At 45.4% G+C, this 24,500-nt stretch overlaps 1 protein-coding gene across 2 annotated transcripts in view; it reads right to left on the bottom strand.

The window, feature by feature from the left end:
* Positions 1-24,500, bottom strand: part of RTN1 (reticulon 1) — a 307,938-nt gene that overhangs the window by 19,671 nt on the left and 263,767 nt on the right. The window contains exon 1 of one of the 2 annotated variants that reach the window (XM_063947365.1): positions 19,453-19,823. The exons of the other annotated variant lie outside the window; for it this stretch is intronic. Coding sequence (XP_063803435.1) covers positions 19,453-19,513 — 61 coding nt within the window. The 5' untranslated portion in view covers positions 19,514-19,823. Of the gene's footprint in view, positions 1-19,452; positions 19,824-24,500 lie in introns of those variants that run through there. 2 annotated transcript variants of the gene reach the window in all.

Here is a 24,500-nt window from a genome sequence, read left to right as displayed (position 1 = left end):
AATAGGCTGTATCAACCATATTTAACTAACATAAATAAAATAAATGGTCATGAAAAGGAAAGAGAGAGAGAGAGAGAGAGAGGGAAAGATAAAAAGAAAGAAAGAGAAAGAAAAAGAAAGAAAGCACTTTCTAAGCTTCCATTCTTCCACCTAATTGTAAGGCTCCTATCTCTTCTTCCTGGCAGCAACTCTCTGGTCCATTTAACTGATTGAGGGCTCAAATTCACACACACAGAATCAGCACACTTGGTAGAAGAAGTTGCTACCACTGGGCATGCACGGCAGTTCTGCTTTGTCCTTTAAACTTCATGTTGTGGCGGCAGCTCTAGTAATCATATAATATACTACTGCTATTGTTCTCATAATTTAATCAGATGGCCAAGAAGAAGGGGTTTCTGGGTGAACGTAAATCCCCCCGGAACCCCCTTCCACACATTTGCCTATGCTGGCGTTATGTAAATAAATGTTATTATAATATATTATATGCTAGACATATTTTATTTAGTAAGCTGTGTCCATCTTCTTCTTGTTATATTTTCAATTCTGAGGACTCTGGCTGTAACCTCCCTTATGCCATATACCCCATTTCCAAAGGAAACATATATGCTACCTGTCACAAGTTCATAGACGTGCTTACTCTCCCGGAATGTCTGAGAGATATCCCAGACTCCCAGGAGAACAGACCAACCTTCCGGATCCTACTGAGAATTGAGTCATGAAGCCTCGTATCCTGCTGCATGATGCTGTGATTCTCCAGGGATCTCCCAGAGGGAAAGGATAATGTGGCAAGTATGACACGACATATTGCATTGTGAGAGGACTGTCAAACAACAAATGTTAGAAAAAAAAAAGTGCTTCTGACCTGATAGGGTGTAAATGTATCTGGGTGTCAGTACATCTGGTGCAGAGCTGGGTGCACCTTTAAATGCCATCCACGTCAGAATGAGGAGGTAAATTCAGGGCGTAACTAGAGATGTGTGAGCTGTTGCCGCAGTGTTCTGTCCCTGGGCGTAGCGCCATTGTTGCCACATGGCACTTGCATTTGGCTTGCCGGCTGGCTGGGACAACACCATGCAGCCAAAAGTGCTGCAGCAGAGCCACCCAGATCATCCAAAGGACAGTGCCGGCAGAGCTCTTCTTCCTGGTGTCGGCAGCCCAGCCCCCATAGTGTAATGTCACATGTTCAGAGTCCGAGCTGGCATAGGACACAAAATCACCCTGTTCTGGCGGTGGGTACAGTTATTAAATCCGACGCTAGTCATGGTTCTGGCCAATAATATTAAATGCAAAACCAGTTGTGTTACTATTATTGCTCTTTGAAATCCCAAGGCCAGAACCTCCACTTAGTAAATACAGTCATCAGGACATAGATGGGGCACGGCCATCAGGGCCATATTAATGTGTAGACACACTGGGCAGCTGCCCAAATTCTGCAATTCTTGGAGCCCAGGATCTGGGGCTGGTCACACAGTCAGAGCAGCGAGACCGTATTCTCCTCCTGCCTGCCAGACCTCAACCACACAGTGAATGGCTGTCAGCAGTGGCGCCAAGAGGGGGGCAGGTACTCTTTACCTGGGCCCGGGTCCCACTGCCCCCCCCCCCTTCCCCGTTGCAAACAGCGGCCAGGCAGAGGCTGACTGCTTCAGCAGCCTCTCTCCCCCCACGCAACACGCGCTGCTGTGTGTTGGGCTAGGTAGAGAGGCAGCAGCAGCAATCAGCCTCTCTCCTATATGAAGTGGGGATGCAATCGCACCTGCTCCCCCGCCGCCAACCAAATGTAAACATAGGGGCGATATCGTGGGGCCCCTAAAAGGCGCAGGGTCCGTAGGCAGGTGCCTACTCTGCCTATCTGGTAATCCGGCACTGTTGGTACCTGCCGACCTGCTTTAAATAACATTGTCTGCACAGATGACACTGATTGAGCAATCAGTTAAATGAAGTGGTAGGTGTAACTAACAAAGTGGCCGCTACGTGTTGTATAGAAAATATACAGTTTAAAGCAGTGGTTCTCAAACTCGATCCTCAGGACCCCACACGGTTCACGGTTTTCATGTTACCCAGCAGCTGCACTGTGTGTCACCAACTGTCACATTTTAAAAATGTACAGGTGACCTGCAAAACATGAACCATGTGGGGTCCTGAGGACCGAGTTTGAGAACCTGTGGTTTAAAGGATAAATATGTATAGTTGCCAACTGTCCTGGCTTTCAGTGCGTAGCCCTGGGTGTCAGAGAATGGGCTGTTTTAGGGGTACGAAGCTGAAAAGCGACATCTGTTACACTAAAGAACCTGTGTTATTTTTTTAAATTATTGATGAAGATTTGCAGAAGTGCTCTCCTGCAAATGTCATGTAGCAATATCCCAGCTATGATGACCTTTATAATGAGGATTAAAAAAGTTATTAGAAACAGTGATGGGACAAGGTGCTTGGAAGCAAAGGAGAATCTGACCATCCATACTTTCCCATACGCTGTAGTGTCAGAGAGACTAAAACATTTCTAGGAGTCCTCCTGGACTCTGGGCTGAGAAGGTCAGCCTCTTGGAACCCGGTTCTCTTTCTTATGAAGTGGAAGTTGGCTAGAGCCCTCAATAAGCACCCCTGCAGTGTGTGAAGCTGAAAATTGCTGCGCTTGCTACTTTGGAGTTCCAAAATGGAGGCAGATGTGAATTTGGCCAAATGTGCTAATTTCACCGGCACAATGACTTGACTTGGCTCATCCTTCCTTTAGACCAAAGGAATCTATTTATGCTGTGACTGACTGATTGTCACTTATTGCAGCTAAAGAAAACTCTGATTGGGCCCCTGAGCTATGCTCAGCTCCCTGGCGATACTTACTAGCAAAACTTACTCCTTCCCCAAGAAAGAGTGAACCCAAATGCACAGGTGTAACCCAACTTGCTGACATGTGCAGTGGATTGGAAGCCCGGAATTCCTGTGCCAATTTCTCGGTTTGTACGGTTCAACTCAACAGATGAAAATAAGAAGACTATTTGAGGTATTAAACTGACATGAATGAATTGAGCCATCCTGCACTGTGAAACATAGCAAGTGGTTTCTGATACATTAGCCATTAGCCCAGTGGTTCACCAATCTGGTTGCCTTGGGGTACTTGCAGGGGTGCCACAGGTTGGTGGTCGAGTAACAAATCAAATTATTTATGGTCAATGTAATGGGCAATACCAGTGCTGGCGGCTACCAATCATGGACAAAGAGAAGTGCAACCCTGTCCACTACCACATATCTGAGACTAAGAATGACGTAGAAGCACAATTTACTGAATGTAATAATTTTTGCTGCATTTCTCAATAAGAAGCGTCGTGATTAAAATGCTAGCACTCCAGGACAAAGTGAGAGGATGGGGTCCGTACTCAGGCTCCGTGCGGTCTGCCTCTTCTCTGTCAGCGACGGCAGCGCTGTAGACTACGGCTTTGTGCCAGAGTCTACTACGCATGTGCAGGTCTCCTGGAAAATGGCTCCCCGTGCCTTATTCCTGGGGACATTCTGTATTGACTGCGCATGCGTGAATCACCGGGAAAATGTCTGCTGTGCCATTTTCCCAGTTACTTATATCACCAGCGCTGGCCGACACAGGCCTCTGGATGTATAAGTATTTTTATATGGGTGCAGTGTGTGCATAGTAGGCCGCCATGGTCCAAGGAGCCCGTGTGTCCTATGCACCTACTGATACGCCAATGGAACCACTGGATTAGCCTCTCTGCTCCTAGATTCTAGTAAACTAGTCATGGGGGAAGGGGGGTGGGGGGGGAGTTAATATCCATTGGATTTGTTATTGTGTTTTAGTTAGTTATTTAGTAATTTAGTTATTGACGATGATTGTTTTTATTGTGTTATTTTATATCTTCGGAGAAATAAACTTACGATAGAAAAATAATTAAAAAACATCCACACATACAAGGCTACAAATAAACTGACCAGAGGGCTCTACCAAATGTGGCACAACCAAGAGGGAGTCATAATACATAGCACCAATGTTGATAAATGTAATCAGTGGGTTTATCTGTACTCTGCGGCGGCTGTAATCCACTTTTCCTTGCAGGAAAACATTGTATAATTAATGCGCAGTCTACAAGAGAATTGCAATTAGACAATTAACAGAAGTATACAAATACAGTGGCTATAAAAAGCTTTTCCCCTTTGGCACTTTTTACAATTTAATGGTTTTGTTTATTTGTTGTGGATTCATATTATTATTAGTGTTTAGAATTGTTGAATAAATCCAATTTGATTCCTTCATGTATGAAAATAAAATGCAAAAAATGACAAAAGTGGATGAATACTTTTTATAACCATTGTTAGGGGCAAACGCGGGATTTACAGAGGGGGGGTTTCCAAATGCAATCCGCAATCTCATGCTATGCAGAACATAGGATCAAGTGTGGGAGTCTGGGAGAGTGGTAGAAGAATCCAGTAGTGACCCTTTACATTTATGTACATAATGGTCTTTTTAGACAATGGATACTTTATGGAATACAGTATTACTATAGATGGTCTATAGTAGAGGCTGTATTAAACATATATAGTTATTTTTCTTTTTAAATAAATGTTTCCTTGTAAAAACAAACAGGGGTCCGGCACAGCCACCTACAAACTGCTCAGCACTGTGTGCCCTCACAAATAGATGGATTCAGTGTACAAGAGGTGTGGCACTCCAATGATTCAGTCCAAACCATGCTGTATAAACATAGTTTGGACTGAATCATTGGAGTGCCGCACCTCTCGTACACTACATATGTATATATATATATATATATATATATATATATATATATATATATATATATATACACATATTGGTCTATATATATATATATATATATATATACATATATATATATATATATATATATATATATACACACATACATACATACATATATATATATATACATACACATATACATATATATACATATACACACACATACACATACACATATATATATATACACACACACCGTATATACTCGAGTATAAGACGACTTTTTCAGCACTTTTTTTTGTGCTGAAAAAGCCACCTCGGCTTATACTCGAGTCAGCTTTAGTGCCAGATATGCCCCACACTGCCAGATGTGCCAGATATGCCCCACAGTGCTAGATACTTACCCTCCGTCGCTCCCGCGCTGTCTTCTGAAGGAGGGACACAGAGAGCGCAGCGCGCGGCTCTCCTGTGTCCCTCCTGCATCTCCAGCGGCAGCGGCGTCTGAGTGGTAAAGGAAGTGCACGAACCGGCACTTCCTTTAACACACGCCGCTGCCGCCGGAGATGCAGGAGGGACACAGGAGAGCCGCGCGCTGCGCTCTCCGTGTCCCTCCTTCAGAAGACAGCGCGGGAGCGACGGAGGGTAAGTATCTAGCACTGTGGGGCATATCTGGCACACCTGGCACTGTGGGGCATATCTGGCACACCTGGCACTGTGGGGCATATCTGGCACTGTGGGGCACATCTGGCACACCTGGCACTGTGGGGCACATCTGGCACACCTGGCACTGTGGGGCATATCTGGCACACCTGGCACTGTGGGGCATATCTGGCACTGTGGGGCACATCTGGCACACCTGGCACTGTGGGGCATATCTGGCACACCTGGCACTGTGGGGCACATCTGGCACTGTGGGGCATATCTGGCACTGTGGGGCATGTCTGGCACATCTGGCACTGTGGGACATATCTGGCACTGTGGGGCATATCTGGCACATCTGGCACTGTGGGGCATATCTGGCACTGTGGGGCATATCTGGCACATCTGGCACTGTGGGGCATATCTGGCATTGTGGGGCATATCTGGCACTGTGGGGCATATCTGGCACTATGAGGTCTGTGTACGGGTAGAGCTGCATTTCCCACCCTAGGCTTATACTCGAGTCAATAAGTTTTCCCAGGTTTTTGTGGTAAAATTAGGTGCCTCGGCTTATATTCGGGTCGACTTATACTCGAGTATATACGGTATGTATGTATGTATATATATATATATATATATATATATATATATATATATATATATATATATACATACATACATAAATACAGGTGAAACTCAGAAAATTACAATATCATGCAAAAGTTCATTTATTTCAGCTATTCAACTTAAAAGGTGAAACTAATATATTATATAGACTCATTACATGCAAAGTGAGATATTTCAAGCCTTTATTTGTTATAATTTTGATGATTGTGGCTTACAGTTTAAGATAACCCAAAACCCAAATCTCAGAAAATTTGAATATTACATAAAATTAAAACAAAAAGGATTTTAAATACAGAAATGTCGGCCCTCTGAAAAGTATAATCATGAATATGTACTCAGCACTTGGTTTGGGCCCCTTTTGCATGAATTACTGCCTCAATGCGGCGCGGCATGGATTCTATCAGCCTGTGGCACTGCTGAGGTGTTATGGAAGACCAGGATGCTTCAATAGCAGCCTTTAGCTTTTCCGCATTGTTTGGTCTCATGCCGCTCATCTTTCTCTTGACAATGCCCCACAGATTATGTATGGGGTTCAGGTCAGGCTAGTTTGCTGGCCAATCCAGCACAGTAATCCCACGGTTATTGAACCAGGTTTTGGTACTTTTGGCAGTGTGGGCAGGTGCCAAGTCAGCATCTCCAATGTCATATTCCTCTTGTCACGCTCCTGAACAACAAACGTCGTCGAAGCGTCTTACCTGGGCTAAAGATAAAAAGAACTGGTATGTTGCTCAGTGGTCCAAAGTCCTCTTTTCTGATGAGAGCAAATTTTGCATCCCATCTGGAAACCAAGGTCCCAGGGTTTGGAGGAAGAATGGAGAGGCCCACAATCCAAGATGCTTGAAGTCCAGTGTGAAGTTTCCACAGTCTGTGTTGATTTGGGGAGCCATGGCACTTATTACTGTGCTGGATTGGCCAGCAAACTCGCCTGACCTGAACCTCATAGGGAATCTATGGGGCATTGCCAAGAGATAGATGAGCGGCATGAGACCAAACAATGCAGAAGAGCTGAAGGCCGCTATTGAAGCATCCTGGTCTTCCATAACACCTCAGCAGTGCCACAGGCTGATAGAATACATGCCACGCCGCATTGAGGCAGTAATTCATGCAAAAGGGGCCCAAACCAAGTACTGAGTACATATTCATGATTATACTTTTCAGAGGGCCGACATTTCTGTATTTAAAATCCTTTTTGTTTAATTGATTTTATGTAATATTCTCATTTTCTGAGATTTTGGATTTGGGGTTTTCTTAAACTGTAAGCCACAATCATCAAAATTATAACAAATAAAAGCTTGGAATATCTCACTTTTAATGTAATGAGTCTATATAATATATTAGATTCACCTTTTAAGTTGAATTAATGAAATAAATAACCTTTTGCACAATATTCTAATTTTCTGAGTTTCATCCGTGTGTGTGTGTGTGTGTATATATATATATATATATATATACATATACACTGCTCAAAAAAATAAAGGGAACACTTAAACAACACAATGTAACTCCAAGTCAATCACACTTCTGTGAAATCAAACTGTCCACTTAGGAAGCAACACTGATTGACAATCAATTTCACATGCTGTTGTGCAAATGGAATAGACAACAGGTGGGAATTATAGGCAATTAGCAAGACACCCCCAATAAAGGAGTTGTTCTGCAGGTGGTGACCACAGACCACTTCTCAGCTCCTATGCTTTCTGGCTGATGTTTTGGTCACTTTTGAAAGCTGGCGGTGCTTTCACACTAGCGGTAGCATGAGACGGAGTCTACAACACACACATGTGGCTCAGGTAGTGCAGCTCATCCAGGATGGCACATCAATGCAAGCTGTGGCAAGAAGGTTTGCTGTGTATGTCAGCGTAGTGTCCAGAGCATGGAGGCTCTACCAGGAGACAGGCCAGTACATCAGGAGACGTGGAGGAGGCCGTAGGAGGGCAACAACCCAGCAGCAGGACCGCTACCTCCGCCTTTGTGCAAGGAGGAATAGGAGGAGCACTGCCAGAGCCCTGCAAAATGACCTCCAGCAAGCCACAAATGTGCATGTGTCTACTCAAACGATCAAAAACAGACTCCATGAGGGTGGTATGAGGGCCCGACGTCTACAGGTGGGGGTTGTGCTTACAGCCCAATACCGTGCAGGACGTTTGGCATTTGCCAGAGAACACCAAGATTGGCAAATTCGCCACTGGCGCCCTGTGCTCTTCACAGATGAAAGCAGGTTATCACTGAGCACATGTGACAGACATGACAGAGTCTGGAGACGCCAAGGAGAACGTTCTGCTGCCTGCAACATCCTCCAGCATGACCGGTTTGGCAGTGGGTCAGTAATGGTGTGGGGTGGCATTTCTTTGGGGGGCCGCACAGCCCTCCATGTGCTCGCCAGAGGTAGCCTGACTGCCATTAGGTACCGAGATGAGATCCTCAGACCCCATGTGAGACCATATGCTAGTGCGGTTGGCCCTGGGTTCCTCCTAATGCAAGACAATGCTAGACCTGATGTGGCTGGAGTGTGTCAGCAGTTCCTGCAAGACGTGGCATTAATGCTATGGACTGGCCCGCCCGTTCCCCAGACCTGAATCCAATTGAGCACATCTGGGACATCATGTCTCGCTCCATCCACCAACACCACGTTGCACCACAGACTGTCCAGGAGTTGGCAGATGCTTTAGTCCAGGTCTGGGAGGAGATCCCTCAGGAGACCATCCGCCACCTCATCAGGAGCATGCCCAGGTGTTGTAGGGAGGTCATACAGGCACGTGGAGACCACACACACTACTGAGCCTCATTTTGACTTGTTTTAAGGACATTACATCAAAGTTGGATCAGCCTGTAGTGTGTTTTTCCACTTTAATTTTGAGTGTGACTCCAAATCCAGACCTCCATGGGTTAATAAATTTGATTTCCATTGATAATTTTTGTGTGATTTTGTTGTCAGCACATTCAACTATGTAAAGAACAAAGTATTTAATAAGAATATTTCATTCATTCAGATCTAGGATGTGTTATTTTAGTGTTCCCATTATTTTTTTGAGCAGTATGTATATATATATATATATATATATATATATATATATATATATTTATAATATGCAACAGGTTTGGATGATGTGTGACCACCTTCATACAGCACGGCACTGCAGCTCAAAAGTGACAAAACAGTTTATTCCTGCGTCAACATTTTGAGGTCATCACCTCTTCATCAGTCTGCCCTTTAGGGTTAAGACATTAGGAGTAGTTTAGGGGTCTGGGTTATGGCCAGCAACAGAAATCTCAGGGCTCAGTACACTGATATCTCTGGGGCCCACTCAACCTCCCTTAACTTGGCAGAGGGGGGCTTTAAAAAAACAGTCTATCTACTGTATATGTCATCCTTCAGTTATATGGTCGGGGACAGGATTAGCTTCTGTTTGTGCACATATGTTATGATTGGCAGCCACCAGCACTGGTTTTGCCTATAACATTGACTATAAATAATTTGAATTGGTCCTGGGTCACCAATCCAAGGCACACCTTGAAGTGTCCTGAGGAACCCCAGGGTGCCACGGCACACAGTGAGAACCACTGATCTAGTGTGTACCTAGCTTAATTATTGCAGCTGGTCTGTGGGTTACAGCTCCCAGCTCCACTTCTGCAAAAAATTGCAACAATGTAATGTGATGTGACAAGCTGCAGAGATTGACCCTTTCTGTGACTGCCGCACAGGGATCACACAACCTCTATTCATAGGGCTGAATTCAATTAGGGGGGAAGTTCTCGCCCCGCAAAGAAGTGCAAGAATATACCGCACTTTCCGTACCGTTGGATTCACAGATATTTTCTTACAATACACTATATAAATAGAAACATAGAATTTTACTGCAGGAATTAGGGTAAGTTTGGGTCAGGGCCAGCAACAGAAATCTTGGGGCCCAGTGCACTGATATCTCTTTGGTGGCAGGGACATACAGAAAAGCGCCAGCGCAGCGACATGCTGGCAATACAGCATGGACCACAGGGAATGGACAAAGTGATGGGGTAAAAGGAGGGGGGAGGGTTTAAGGGGCCTGTTAATTGTTTTCCTACTTAAATTGAGCAGTTGGAGTATACACTTTAAAAAGTAATATTGGCACTGTGGCCTGTTATTTGTGTCCCTGATCCTTGGGGCCCCCCTGAACCTCGAGGCCCTGCACAAGTGTCCCCCTGTCGCCGGGCCTGCCTCCATGTGAACATGAATTTTACACACATCATGAACAATTGTCCAGTGTTCAACGAACACAATTTCAGCACATATTTGTATTAAACATATTTAACTAATATAAATAAAATAAGTGGTCAGGAAAAGTTAAACATCCCATAATAAATAAACAAACAAAGAAATAAAAATATAAATACACAAACATAATAGAACCAGAAGACAGAACTGCACTTTCTAAGCACACATGTTTCCACCTCATGGTAAGGCTCATGTCTCCTCTTCCTGGGAGCTACTCTCTGGTCCAGTGCACTGATTGACGGCTCAGATCCACACACACAGCACACTCAGTAGAAAAAGCTACTACCACTGGGCATGTGCAGCAGCTCTGCTCTGTCCCTTACACTGCATGATGTGGCGGCAGCTCTAGTAATCGTATTATATACCATTGCTATTGTCATCATTTGAGCCGCTGGCCAAAAGGAGGGTGGTTTCTCGGCAACCGGAAACCCCCACTGCGTTCGCCTATAATTGTATGTAATAAAAAGAACACATTTGAATCCCCTCCAGTACAATAATCTTAGCCTAAAGCAATCACTCTAATACTGATTGTTTTAAGTGGGAGTGCTATACAAGTAACAATAATAAAATGTTCATATAGGGGGGTGGGGAATGGAAATAGGGAGATGGGTGCTGGCTCTTTTTTGTTTACTATTCTTGGTAACTGGTAAGGAGTTATGATGATGGACACTCCTTGGGCAGTCAGTATCCTGCACGGTGTATATCTGTATATATGCATAGAAGGTCATATAGAAATAATCAATGTGCTTACTAAATGACCCCATATACTGGAAATTTACTTTCAATGCAACAGAATTTCCCATCAGTCATTTATTCCAACTTAGTGTTTCCAATTATCAATACAGCTGAAAAAATAGTTTCCATTCTCAAAACAGAATGTCCTCTTAGGACTTAACCACTAATGCTTTTGCTCTGTAAATAATAATTATTAAAAATCTAGTAACATTTTTACATGTTAGTACAAGAAAAAAAAAAAGGAATAGTAAACAACCTGAAAACATGACGTTTGACACTACTAAATTCATACCTCCTACTTAATAATAATTGTATTTATATAGCGCTCTTTATCCAAACAGGACTCAAGGCACTTCTTCTAATTTAGGCAAGTCAAAGAGAGGAGGAAGAGAGGTGACTGTCCTATCCCGGACTGGATGAATTTGGGGACTGTTGTCAGTGGACACCCTTCATTCCCCCGCAGAGCCGGCCATAACCAATATGATGCCCTAGGCAAGATTTTGGCTGGTGCCCCCTAGCACCACTGCTAGTTCTGCAGGAGATGCCTGGCAAGAGTCAGCTGGCAGCTCTGCTAACGTTGGGCACCTTTTGTTTATGAAAATGCATCTTATTTGCATTACTATGTGGCTAGGATGCACAAGCAGCTTCTGCTGATTAAAATGATATGCAGCATGCCTATATTCTGTGTGCGACTGCGGCTGTATCTGAATACGGAATGCTACATTACAGTGATTTCCAGGAATACACTGCAATGTAATATTTCGTATGCAGATACAGCTGCAGTCACACACAGAATATAGGCATGCTGCATATCATTTTAATCAGCAGAAGCTGCTGGTGCCCCTAAGCATACCAAATGCCCTAGGCATTTGCCTAGTTTGCCTATGCCTAAGGCCGGCTCTGTTCCCCCGGACTTGTGTATGTGGGAACATTTCATATCCTAAAGGCAACAATTTGCTCCCTATCGTGTAGCAGTAACTCTATTATTGGTGGATAATACAGGTTGAGTATCCCTTATCCAAAATGCTTGGGACCAATAGTATTTTGGATATCGGATTTTTCTGTATTTTGGAATAATTGCATACCATAATGAGATATCATGGTGATGGGACCTAAGTCTAAGCACAGAATACATTTATGTTTCATATACACCTTATATACACAGCCTGAAGGTCATTTTAGCCAATATTTTTAATAACTTTGTGCATTAAACAAAGTGTGTGTACATTCACACAATTCATTTATGTTTCATATACACCTAATACACACCGCCTGAAGGTCATTTAATACAATATTTTGAATAACTTTGTGTATTACACAAAATTTGTGTACATTGAGCCATCAGAAAACAAAGATTTCACTATCTCAGTCTCACCCGTATTTCGGCATATTCCGTATTTCGGAATATTTGGATATGGGATACTCAAACTGTATATTTACACGTCTTAGTTTTTATGGAATTAACTTATCTGAAAACCCCCTAAATTAATACATTATACAGTATGATGCCTTCTTTACTTTGAGACACACTGTGATGCTATTTGGACATCTGCCTTAGAGCAGAATGACCTGCAGTACTATATGTATACATCCAAGATGTATTTATGCACCTACCCTACTCCCATCTATACTACCCACACTGGTACACCCTCACACTTACCCTACTCCCATCTATACTACCCACACTGGTACACCCTCACACTTACCCTACTCCCATCTATACTACACACACTAGTACACCCTCACACTTACCCTACTGCCACCTATAGCACCCACACTGGTACACCCTCACACTTACCCTACTCCCATCTATATTACCCATACTAGTACACCCTCACTTACCCTACTACCATCTATATTACCCACACTAATACACCGTCACATTTACCCTACTCCCATCTATACTACCCACACAGGTACACCCTCACACTTACCCTGCTCCCATCTATACTACCCACACTAATACACCCTCACACTTACCCTGCTCCCATCTATACTACCCACACTAGTACACCCTCACACTTACCCTACTCCCATCTATATTCACTTACCCTACTCCTATCTATATTACCCACACTGGTACACCCTCACACTTACTCTACTCCCATCTATACTACCCACACTAGTACACCCTCACACTTACCCTACTACCATCTATATTACCCACACTAATACACCCTCTCACTTACCCTACTCCCATCTATATTACCCACACTAATACACCCTCACACTTACCCTAATCCTATCTATATTACCCACACTGGTACACCCTCACACTTACCCTACTCCTATCTATATTACCCACACTGGTACACCCTCACACTTTCCCTACTCCCATCTAAACTACCCACACTAGTACACCCTCACACTTAACCTACTCCCATCTATACTACCCACACTGGTACACCCTCACGCTTACCCTACTCTCATCTATACTATCCACACTAGTACACCCTCACACTTACCCTACTGCAACCTATACTACCCACACTAAAACACTGTCACACCTATAATACCCCCACCTTTATTACCCACTCACCTACCCTATTCCCACCTATACTACCCACACTAATACCCCCTCACACCTCCCTTACTCCTAAACATACTACTCACACTGGTACACCATCATACTTACCCTACTCCCATCTATACTACCCACACTGATACACCTCCACACATACACTACCCATACTAATGCACCCTCACACCTACCCTACTCCCACCTAAATTACCCACACTAATGTACACTCACACCTACCCTACCCACCAGCTTCACAACTACCCTACCCCCATCTATACTACCCTTACTAATACACCCTCACACCTACTCAACTCCCACCTACAGTACCCATACTAATGTACACTCACACCTACCCTACTCCCACCTATACTACACACACACTAATATACCCTCATACATACCCTACTTTCACCTATACTACCCATACTAATGCAACCTAACACCTACCCTACTCCCACCTATACTACACACACTAATATACCCTCATACCTACCCTACTCCCACCTATATTACCCACACTAAGATACTCACACCTACCCTACTCCAACGTATACTACCAATACTAATGTACCCCCACACCTAACCTACTCCCATCTATATTACCCACACTAATACACCCTCATACCTACCCTACTCCCACCTATATTACCCACACTAATATACTCTCACACCTACCCTACTCCCACCTATACTACCCATACTAATACACCCTCACACCTACCCTACCCCCACCAATAGTACCCATACTAATGCACACTCACAGTTACTCTACTCCCACCTATACTACACACACTAATATACCCTCATACCTACCCTACTTTCACCTATACTACCCATACTAATACAACCTAACACCTACCCTACTTTCAACTATACTACCAACACTAATATACCCTCACACCTACCCTACCCCCACCTATAGTACCCACACTAATATACTCACACCTACCCTACTTTCACCTATACTACCCACACTGTTACACCCAATTTTTACTCTCAGTCATACTCACTCCTCCTATCTCAACCCTTTTACCACATGATTGCAAATCCTCACAAGATTACTCTTTGTTTTCATGTTTGCATTTATTATGTCTACCTTGTATGTTCTTCTATTTTATGTACAGTATGCTGTTTTGTCCATGTCCAGTAGTGTCCATTGTTGTAGGGCACTGTGGTGCCTTCCAAGTGAAACAAAATGCATTTCTCTGCAACACTGACAAAGCACTGGCGGCGAAATGCCACAGTAAGATGTTAATGTGCACACTAGTCTGACCCCAGCTGGGACGGAATAAAGCCTTACTGACTTGGTATGTGTCCCATTCCGTCTTTTTAAATTGTGCAGATACCAAAGTCACCAAATCAGTGCTTTCTCTGCGGTGTCACTGTTGCTAAATAGGAGGAAGCATTGATAACCCATTTCTCTGCCATAAAGAACTGCTTCATGGATAGAGTCCTTAATACTATTCAATGACGGTAATAATAACATGCTGTATGTATAATAATCTACTAAAAATAGTGAACTGAGCCATGAACTTACTGAAACACCTACTAAGTCTGGTACTACAGTATAATGCTATTAGTGATGGGTGTGGTATAGACAGTCATTAGGTTGACAGGATCCAAAGGTCAACAAGTAAAAGGGAGACAGTTGGTACAGTCAACAGGTACAAAATGTGCAACATAACAATGGTCGACACAAAAAAAGTTTTTAATGTTTTTTGGGTGTCATTTTTAACCATATGTGTACCCTTTCATTGCTCACCACGCTTCGGGCCAGGTGGCTCGCTCCATTACCGCTGCGTTTACCACAGGTTACCATTCCCAATTGTAGTCCATGTGGATAGTAAATCATGCAACAGTTGGAAAAACATGAATAAACCACAAAAAAAAACTAATGTCAACCCTTTGATCATGACATTTTGGGCCTCATTCCGAGTTGATCGCTCGCTGCCAATTTTCGCAGTGCAGCGATCATGTTACTACAGCGCGTGCGTATGCACCACAATGCGCACGCGTGTCGTACGTGTACAAACAGCATTGTTGCTGTACAATGCTTCTAGCGACGATTCCATTCGCACAGCCATTCGCAAGGAGAGTGACAGGAAGAGGGCGTTTATGGGTGTCACTGTCAACTGACCTTTTTCTGGGAGTGGTAGGGAAAACGCAGGCATGTCCAGGCGTTTGCAGGGCGGGTGTCTGACGTCAATTCCGGGACCGGACAGGCTGAAGTGATCGCAAGGGCTGCAAAAAACGTTTTCGTCCCGCTCGGCTGCATAGGCGATCGCACACTTGCAAAGCAAAAATACACTCCCCTGTGGGCGGCGACTATGCATTTGTACGGCTGCAAAAAGTAGCTAGCGATCGATCAACTCGGAATGAGGGTCCTTGTGTCTTCCAACCTTAAGCACTGTCAAACTTTTGACCCTGTTGATCTAAGGCATGTCGATCATATGGGGTCGACCTATACATTGGAACCCATTAGTGTCATAGGTGCATATGTATAAAAGTTTGGGGAAAGATAAAGAGGAGAGAGATAAAGTACCAGCCAATCAGCTCCTTATTGCCATGTTACAGACTATGCTCGAAAAATGATAGTTAGGAGCTGATTGGTTGGTACTTTAGCTCTCTCCAAGGTTTGATATGCCCCATGGAGAGCCCAATAAAATGACCTTAGAATCACTGCTGTATCTATAATGGGTGCGAGGTGTGCTGTGCTCAAGGGCTCCGGTGTCATGGGGGCCCAAGCCGCACACCAAGCACCCATAGAATTATACTTACCCCTCCAGAGTCCTGCGGCAGCCAGCGCTGCAGGCAGAGATCACCGGGAAAATGGTGCGACGCCAATTTTCCCGATGATTCGCACATGCGCAATAGATATATCCCCGGGAACAGCGCACTGGCACCATGTTCCCAGAGACTTGCTCATGCGCAGTAGACTCTGGCACAAAGCCAGAGTCTACAGTGTGGGCCAGAGAGGAGGGGCCCACACGGAGCCTGCACACGGGCCTTCTACTTTCTTAAAACGCCTCTGCTTAGGAAAGCTACAACTAAAATATTAGTACATTCTTGAACAAGAATTCATTGGTCACATTAATAATACCTAATCACGAGGGATAAGACTGTCACATTTTTCCTCTATGGGGTCTATTGAAAGGGCAATATGGCCTCGTCCAACTCATCAACTGCCAGCACTAGTAAGTCAGCCCAGGGTGCGTCCTGCTACGTAACGGCACTAGTTATTGGGTATTGCTCAGCTGCCTCAGCAAAATGTTATTGATAAACTACAGCAATACGTGTTTTTCTATCCATAAGCCTTGCCACTCAACCTCAACAAAGGACGTATACTGTAGCTCAGTCACCACTGACACTCATATGGGGTCAGGGGCTAGCTGGGTAGGGGGGCAGGGTGCCATCTGCCCCCCTGGGCCAGCGCAATTTAGGTGTTCCAGGGCCACATGACTGCAGATTCCATGAGAAAAACTGAGCAGCTTGCTTGAGTCTGTCCCCCAGGCTGAAAGTTTCCAGCCAGCCCCTGTATGGGGTTCCCATTGGTTTCAGCTTTTCAGGGCAGTTTCGAGTTTTGTCATGAGAATATTTACTACAGAAAATAATATACCCCTGGGGAGTGATATCACATGATACAATGCTGTCAATTAGGAGCCAAAAAACAACAGGAACTACTTTTTCATCAGAGTTATGAACAAGCCATGTAGCTTGATCTATCTTGTAGTAATGTCTCCCCCTCTGCTTTTCCTGTTTCCCATTAGCCACTGATTGATGATAAAACGTAAACCTCTCACTCACAAGTTTCTTATAATATTTGTAGTTTATTCACATGAAAAAACATTATTTTCCTATATGAACAGGAAGAAGCACATGGCTATAACCAGTTAATGTAGCCTGAAGAGGCCATTTTGTCACTGTGAATGGGTGTGGCTTATCATTAATAGGGGTCCATTATGAAGAATTATTTGCACAGACTGCGTCTCCAGAGCAGAATAATATACCAGATTAATACCAACAATGCACTATAGAAAATACACCATAGTCCTGTGCAGTATAATATGTAACATATGTATAATTCAAGTGCACAGTCTGGAACAGATCCCTAGAGAAGGAGACGGGGCCCCAGGTTTTGGGGCACACAGGGGTTTTTCTCTGCACCCCTATGGACCAGTCCAACTCTGTACTGTATGCAAATAAGCATGTACACAGTACTTAAAAAAAAAAACACACACTACAAATTTCTGTAGTATTATATTATAATTGTATATATGATATAATGCAATACTTTATACACACTGATATTGAACACTGCATCTAAACTTTACCCATGGGGAGATGAATCAAGAATTGCAGAGAGATAAAGTGGAGAAAAATAGACTACCAACAAATCAGCTTCAGTCATTTTTTCATAGCACAGCCTGTAAAATGACACTTGGAAGCAGATTAGTTGGTACTTTATCTCTCTAAACGTCATCTCTCTCTCCTAGGCTTGATACATATCCCCCGCCAGTCGGGGTAGAGCTGTAGAACATTCTAGAAAGGCAGATAAAGAAAATGGAAAAGAAGAAAGCAGATTACAGTACTAGTGGAATTCATGATTCTTCCTCCCAAGACGATAGGCTATAGAAGCCATTGTAGGTATTGGAAAATATGATAGGAACATAGCGTGAAGCAAACAAACAAAAAAAGGAATATATCTGAAAATAATAAAAAATATGTAAAATATCCTTAAATTATTCTCAGTCTCTACCCCTGCTCTAATGTAAGATAGTCTTGTCGGGCCTGCAAGCTATCATCTTCCAGGGGCAGGCCTTAGCAGCAGGTAACGGGTAAAACTGCTTCATCACTACAGGGCTGGGAACAGAACCAGTTTAGTAACCATGGCTACCAGCACTTCATGTCACCGTACTGTACAAAGCAGGCATAAAAACATACGTCTATGTATTTATTACAATAGAAACGACTGTTCTCAGCTACACAAAAGGAGATTTATATAGAAATATGTATTTTGCGGTGACATTCCTATATGATATGAAGCAATATGTCTTGACCTGCTTTAAAGAGAAACATAGAATCATCACACCCGGATACCCTGGTTAATATGCAATTTGCAGATTCTCTGAATGAATCAGACATTCATTGGCAAGCACGGCAGAGCCAGGCACTGATTCTCCAGTACAACAAAGGACGCAAGCAAAGACGTGATGCTGAAAAATATGGCTGAACAGCAGACAGAAGACAAGCTACCCAAGCCACACCCAGACCTTATAATAAGAAGAATCCTATTCAATTAAATCCCCCTCTTCTCCAAATATAAACACTACTAACTAACCGGCTCCATCACAGCATTGGCTATACACCTTACGCAGACATTACAGTAAATTATTTTAAGTCGGCTTGCTGACGCTTTACAATAATGAGTCAAAATGACACCGCCACCCTGCGTTACGCTCATTTATTCAACACCATAGTGACTTGTCTAGTCTAACATGCGTTTTTCTTTGTGTAGCTAGCAGACAGAGATATTACAATGGGCGTGTCCCCCTAGAAGGGAGTCCCTTAAATATAAGCCCTGGGCATTGTGTCTACAAATAAATACCACCCCAGTATAGTATTTTCTAGTCCGCTGTTACAATAAATTCCCATACAATAATGCAGATTGCATAGAATATGAGACAAATGCATGTGCCGAACCTCTGTACAATGTAAGCGTATTGAGTAACAGAATCTGCTATATAGATGACACGGAAACGTATCAGAGGACACAATACAAAAACACAGGAACAAATGATGTGTGCGCTATATAAATAACTATTAATATGTAATAAAATAACAAAGCAGGATAGAAACAGCCCGCAGGTGAACGGAATACACCGGACGTGTTGCTGGCTCAAGCATACAGGCTCTGTCATTCTCTGTACCATGCATGACTGATGTTTCTCTCAATGTTACCCTGGCATTTCCAGTTGCTCCAAAAACATTCCATCCTGGTAGAGTCGGCACTGGCCTGCATGGTGGTGGGGTTGGAGAGTCACTGGTGCTTTCTTCGGAGGCACAGTATTGTCGCTACAGCATTCCAAAGCATGAATAGGTGAGGGTATCAGAGCTGCTTACATGCACTAGCTAGACTGATGCTCTAAGCAGAACGGAGAGTAGGGGGAGGGCAGACTGTAGACGCTGCAGTCTTCACTGCAGCAAATCAGCATGGCGATGTGATGCTGAGCCTGGGGGATGTAGCATTAGAAAAGGGATGCACAGTTGCCTTTGAACTGAACATCATTTGCTTAGGAGCTTTACGGCATAAGACATCCATGAGAGAGAGCGAGGTTTACACACAAATGTGCCAGCGTTCCATCTGTTTATATGGATAATGCAGCCATGTACAGCTGTACCAATTCTGTGTCAGATGTTACAGCTCTGTGTTATTTCACTGCATGCCTGCTTATTTATCCGTATACTAGCGAGTGTCATACCGCCTCCTCCTCAGTATATAGTATATATCTCACGTATCTGTCTTTAGTTTTTTATGCCTTTGTATGTAATTTGTGTCAGGATCCACTGCGTACTATGCCAGCACTTTATTATACATCATCATCATAATAATAATAATAAAAAAAAAAAAACACTCTCTTTATGCAGAAGTAAAGCACCATACAGTCATGGGCGTATTAAGAGAGGAAGGCCCATGTCCGACATCCGTCAGAGTCCCCTCCTCTCTAGCCAGTAGCACTTTCAGCTGAGCACTAGTATACCCTGGCGCTGTGCTAGTCTACTGCGCAGGTTTCCGGGAAAATGGTACGGTGGATAATTTCCCAGCGATTTCCCTACTGCGCATGCGCATAACGCTGGGAAAATGGCAGCTGCGCCAACAAAAATGAGCAGAGCTTCTGCTGCTGACGCGGGACTCCAGAGAGCTAAGTATTCAAGAACATGGGTACAGGGTGGGCGATGTGGCTGGCACATTATAGAGAATACCACTGGTACAGTAGCTATATATATATATATATATATACTAGGTGCTTCATCGCGCCCTACGGGCGCTCTTCACACCGTCGGAAGGGGCTACGCCCCCTTAACCCCTGCACGCCTTTCTGGAGTTCAATATATGGAGTATTACCTGCATTCCTAGTTTTGTTAGTGTTTGAATATTGCACAATGATAGGGCGTTCGATGGTGAAGGGGGCGTAGTCCCTTGCAACAGGAAGGGGTTTGGGGAGTGGGGACCGCGGATGGGGGAGGGGGTATGAAGGCGCTGTGGGTGGGGTAGGAGCAGGGGTGTCGCAGGTGGGGGATGGCAGCTGCAGGGCTGTTGCAGATGGAGGAGGGGTTCCGAAGGCGCTGCAGATGGGGAAGGGGTGGGTGTGGGTGTGCAGTGGATGGGGGAGGTGTCCAGGGGGCGCGGTGGGTGGGGAGGAGTGGATGCGGGGGTAACGTGGGTGGGGGAGTGGCGGGTGCGGTGCTGTTGCGAATGGTGTAGGCGATGCAGATTGGGAAGGGCCTGCTGCGTGGGTGGGGTAGGGGATCCAAAGGTGCAGCGGGCGGGGGAGAGCCAGATGCGGGGTGTGGCGGATGGGGGAGGGGCTGCTGCAGATGGGGGAGGGGTTTGGAAGACACTGCGGGTGGGGTAGGGGGTCCGAAGGCGCACCACGGGTGGTGGAGGGGCAGGTGCGGGGATTTGCGGGGATGGGGAGGGGTCCAGGGGCGCTGCAGGTGGTGGAGGGGCAGATATCAGTGCACATAGTCTCTGTGGTAGTTAGTGAGGGTTGGTGATGGTGTGAGAGGGGTGAAGGCCAGTACACAGACAGGCAGTTAGAGAGCAGGATGAGGGTGACAGGGCATAGTGACGGGGAGTACTTAGCAGATATAGGGGTGGGCTACAGGTGTGATGTCACAGTGTGTGTACCTTTGCTCTCATGTGTGAGGTATGTGAGGTATATGTGAGGTATGTGTGAGGTAAGGATGTGCGGGTCGTGGTGGCCACTAACCTCCAGGCTGCTGCTGTGAGATGGTGACTGCAGAGGGAGGGAGCTCAGACCCAGCAGCAATGGGTCGTGGTCAGCATTCCTTCCTGGCCCCGTTCCGCCGCACACTGTCCGCCCCGTCTGACGGGCGTCATTCCTCCATCCTGCATGGCAGCGTCAGCTGCTGTGATCGCGGAGCATAGGTAAGCGTCCGGAGCCCTGTGGGCGGGCAGGCATGGTGTTTCCCTGGAGAGGTGTGGCGCGCGTCCTTAGGCTGCAGACGGAGGGAGCTCCGTCCCAGCAGCAATGTTGATTAGTGCGTGTCCCGTCCTGGCGCTGTCCCGCTGCACATGCTCCGCACCGCTTGCCGCTGAGCATGGCAGCCCTTGTCTGTATGCTGCAGATGCTGATCTAGCGGTGCCTGAGCTAGCGCCCTCTCCCTGGGGTGTGGGTGTCAGGCGGCAGGTATGGTGTGTAGGTGGGAGAGGAGCTGCGGGCGGCGACTCGCTGCCTGCAAGTACCCTCCATATCAGCGCTGTTCCCCTCCCTGCAGATAGTGTCAGTGGCCGTGGTGTACTTTTGCTACTGGTGGCCAGGGCCGGTGCTAGGGTGTTCGGCGCCCCCCTGCAAACTATGAATTTTGCGCCCTCCCATATTCCTTTGTTGTGCATTGGGAAAAGGGGTGTGGTCTCACAACTAAGGGGCATGGCCACACAATAGTACCCCCATTTAAAATTACGCCACAATGTAGCACAATCTTATTCATCTTATACGTAATGCCCCACCCATAGTAGTAGCGTCCTTATACGTAATGCCCCACCCGTAGTAGTAGCGTCCATATACGTAATGCCCCCCCAATAGTAGTAGTGTCCTTATACATAATGCCCCCCCAGTAGTAGTAGCAGTTATATGTAATGCTCCCCAACAGTAATAGTAGCGTCCTTATACATAATGCCCCCCCAGTAGTAGTAGCATCCTTATACATAATGCCCCCCCAGTAGTAGTAGCATCCTTATACATAATGCCCCCCCAGTAGTAGTAGCGTCCTAATACATAATGCCCCCCCAATAGTAGTAGTGTCCTTATACATAATGCCCCCCCAGTAGTAGTAGCAGTTATATGTAATGCCCCACAACAGTAATAGTAGCATCCTTATACATAATGCCCCCCCCAGTAGTAGCGTCCTTATATGTAATGCCCCCCAGTATTAGTAGCCTCCTTATACGTAATGTCCCCCTATAGTAGTAGCGTCCTTATACGTAATGCCCCCAATAGTAGTAGCGTCCTTATACGTAATGCCCCCCCTATAGTAGTAGCGTCCTTATACGTAATGCCCCCCATAGTAGTAGCGTCCTTATACGTAATGCCCCCCTATAGTAGTAGCGTCCTTATACGTAATGCCCCCCATAGTAGTAGCGTCCTTATACGTAATGCCCCCCCATAGTAGTAGCGTCCTTATACGTAATGCCCCCCCTATAGTAGTAGCGTCCTTATACGTAATGCCCCCCTATAGTAGTAGCGTCCTTATACGTAATGCCCCCCCTATAGTAGTAGCGTCCTTATGCGTAATGCCCCCCTATAGTAGTAGCGTCCTTATACGTAATGCCCCCCTATAGTAGTAGCGTCCTTATACGTAATGCCCCCCCCCTATAGTAGTAGCGTCCTTATACGTAATGCCCCCCCTATAGTAGTAGCGTCCTTATACGTAATGCCCCCCTATAGTAGTAGCGTCCTTATACGTAATGCCCCCCCTATATTAGTAGCGTCCTTGCATGTAATGGCCCCCCCCAGCAGTGGCGTCCATAAAGTGCGCACACACAGACATACCTCACACACACACAATTCACACATATATACAAACACACACACCCCACCATATATATACACACACACACACACACACACTATATATATATACACACACACACACACACCCACTATACACACACCTCTCTCACCCTCCACTTACCAAGTCTGGCTGGCCGTCACTGCAATGCTGATTCCACCATTGTTCAGCTGTCTGGTCCCGTGTAGCTCCGCCCCTCTATTCCGTATAGCTCCGCCCCTCGTGACGTCGTAGCTCCGCCCCCTTTTCGGGTCCCGCACTGCACAGCAAACAGCCCGATGTCACAGGTGATTGGGGGGGGGGAGGACAGGCACAGCAGCCGGCAGCTAGTGGCCATCCTCACCTCCTATACTGTAAGGTAGGGTCTTGCACCTGACTGCTGCTGGCACTGGGTATGGGGTAGCTCCCTGCAGCAGATGCAGTTGACTCCGCCCAGCTCTGTGACTCCGCCCAGCGTTACGAGCACAGAGTCACAGATTAAGGCAAATATATATATATATATATATATATATATACACACACACACACAGACACACACACATTTTAACAATATTTATTATAATACTTGAAGCACACTTTAGACATCTTAACTTACGTTTATGATCTCTGCGGGAAGCAGTTAGGATCCCGGCTGTCGGGATAGCGGCAGTCAGAATACTAACGCCGAAATCCCGACACCATTCAGAATGTCAACACTGGCATCCAGTATGGGTGCACCATCCCAGCGCCGGAATCCCGACAGCGAGGATGCCAAACGAAGAGACATGGCGGCGCTGGAGAGGTAAGCTGTGCTTGGGTGGGAGGTTAGGTTAAGTCTGTATTTCAGGGGGTTAGGGTTAGGCATCCCCTCGGAGGGTTAGGATTAAGCTACAGGGGAGGGTTAGGTTTAGGCAGCGGGGATGGGGGTTTAGGGCATACTTGCCTACTCTCCCGGAATGTCCGGGAGGCTCCCAAAAATAGGATTTTAATACCTACCGGTAAATCCTTTTCTCCTAGTCCGTAGAGGATGCTGGGGACTCCAAAAGGACCATGGGGTATAGACGGGATCCACAGGAGCTTGGGCACACTAAAAACACTTTGACTGGGTGTGAACTGGCCCCTCCCTCTATGCCCCTCCCCCAGACCTCAGTTATAGGAACTGTGCCCAGGAGAGACGGACATTTCGAGGAAAGGATTTTTGTTAACTAAGGGCG

Source organism: Pseudophryne corroboree, chromosome 12 (genome assembly GCF_028390025.1).
Source record: "Pseudophryne corroboree isolate aPseCor3 chromosome 12, aPseCor3.hap2, whole genome shotgun sequence".
NCBI lineage: Eukaryota > Metazoa > Chordata > Amphibia > Anura > Myobatrachidae > Pseudophryne > Pseudophryne corroboree.
This window is presented reverse-complemented; position numbering and strand designations above follow the sequence as displayed.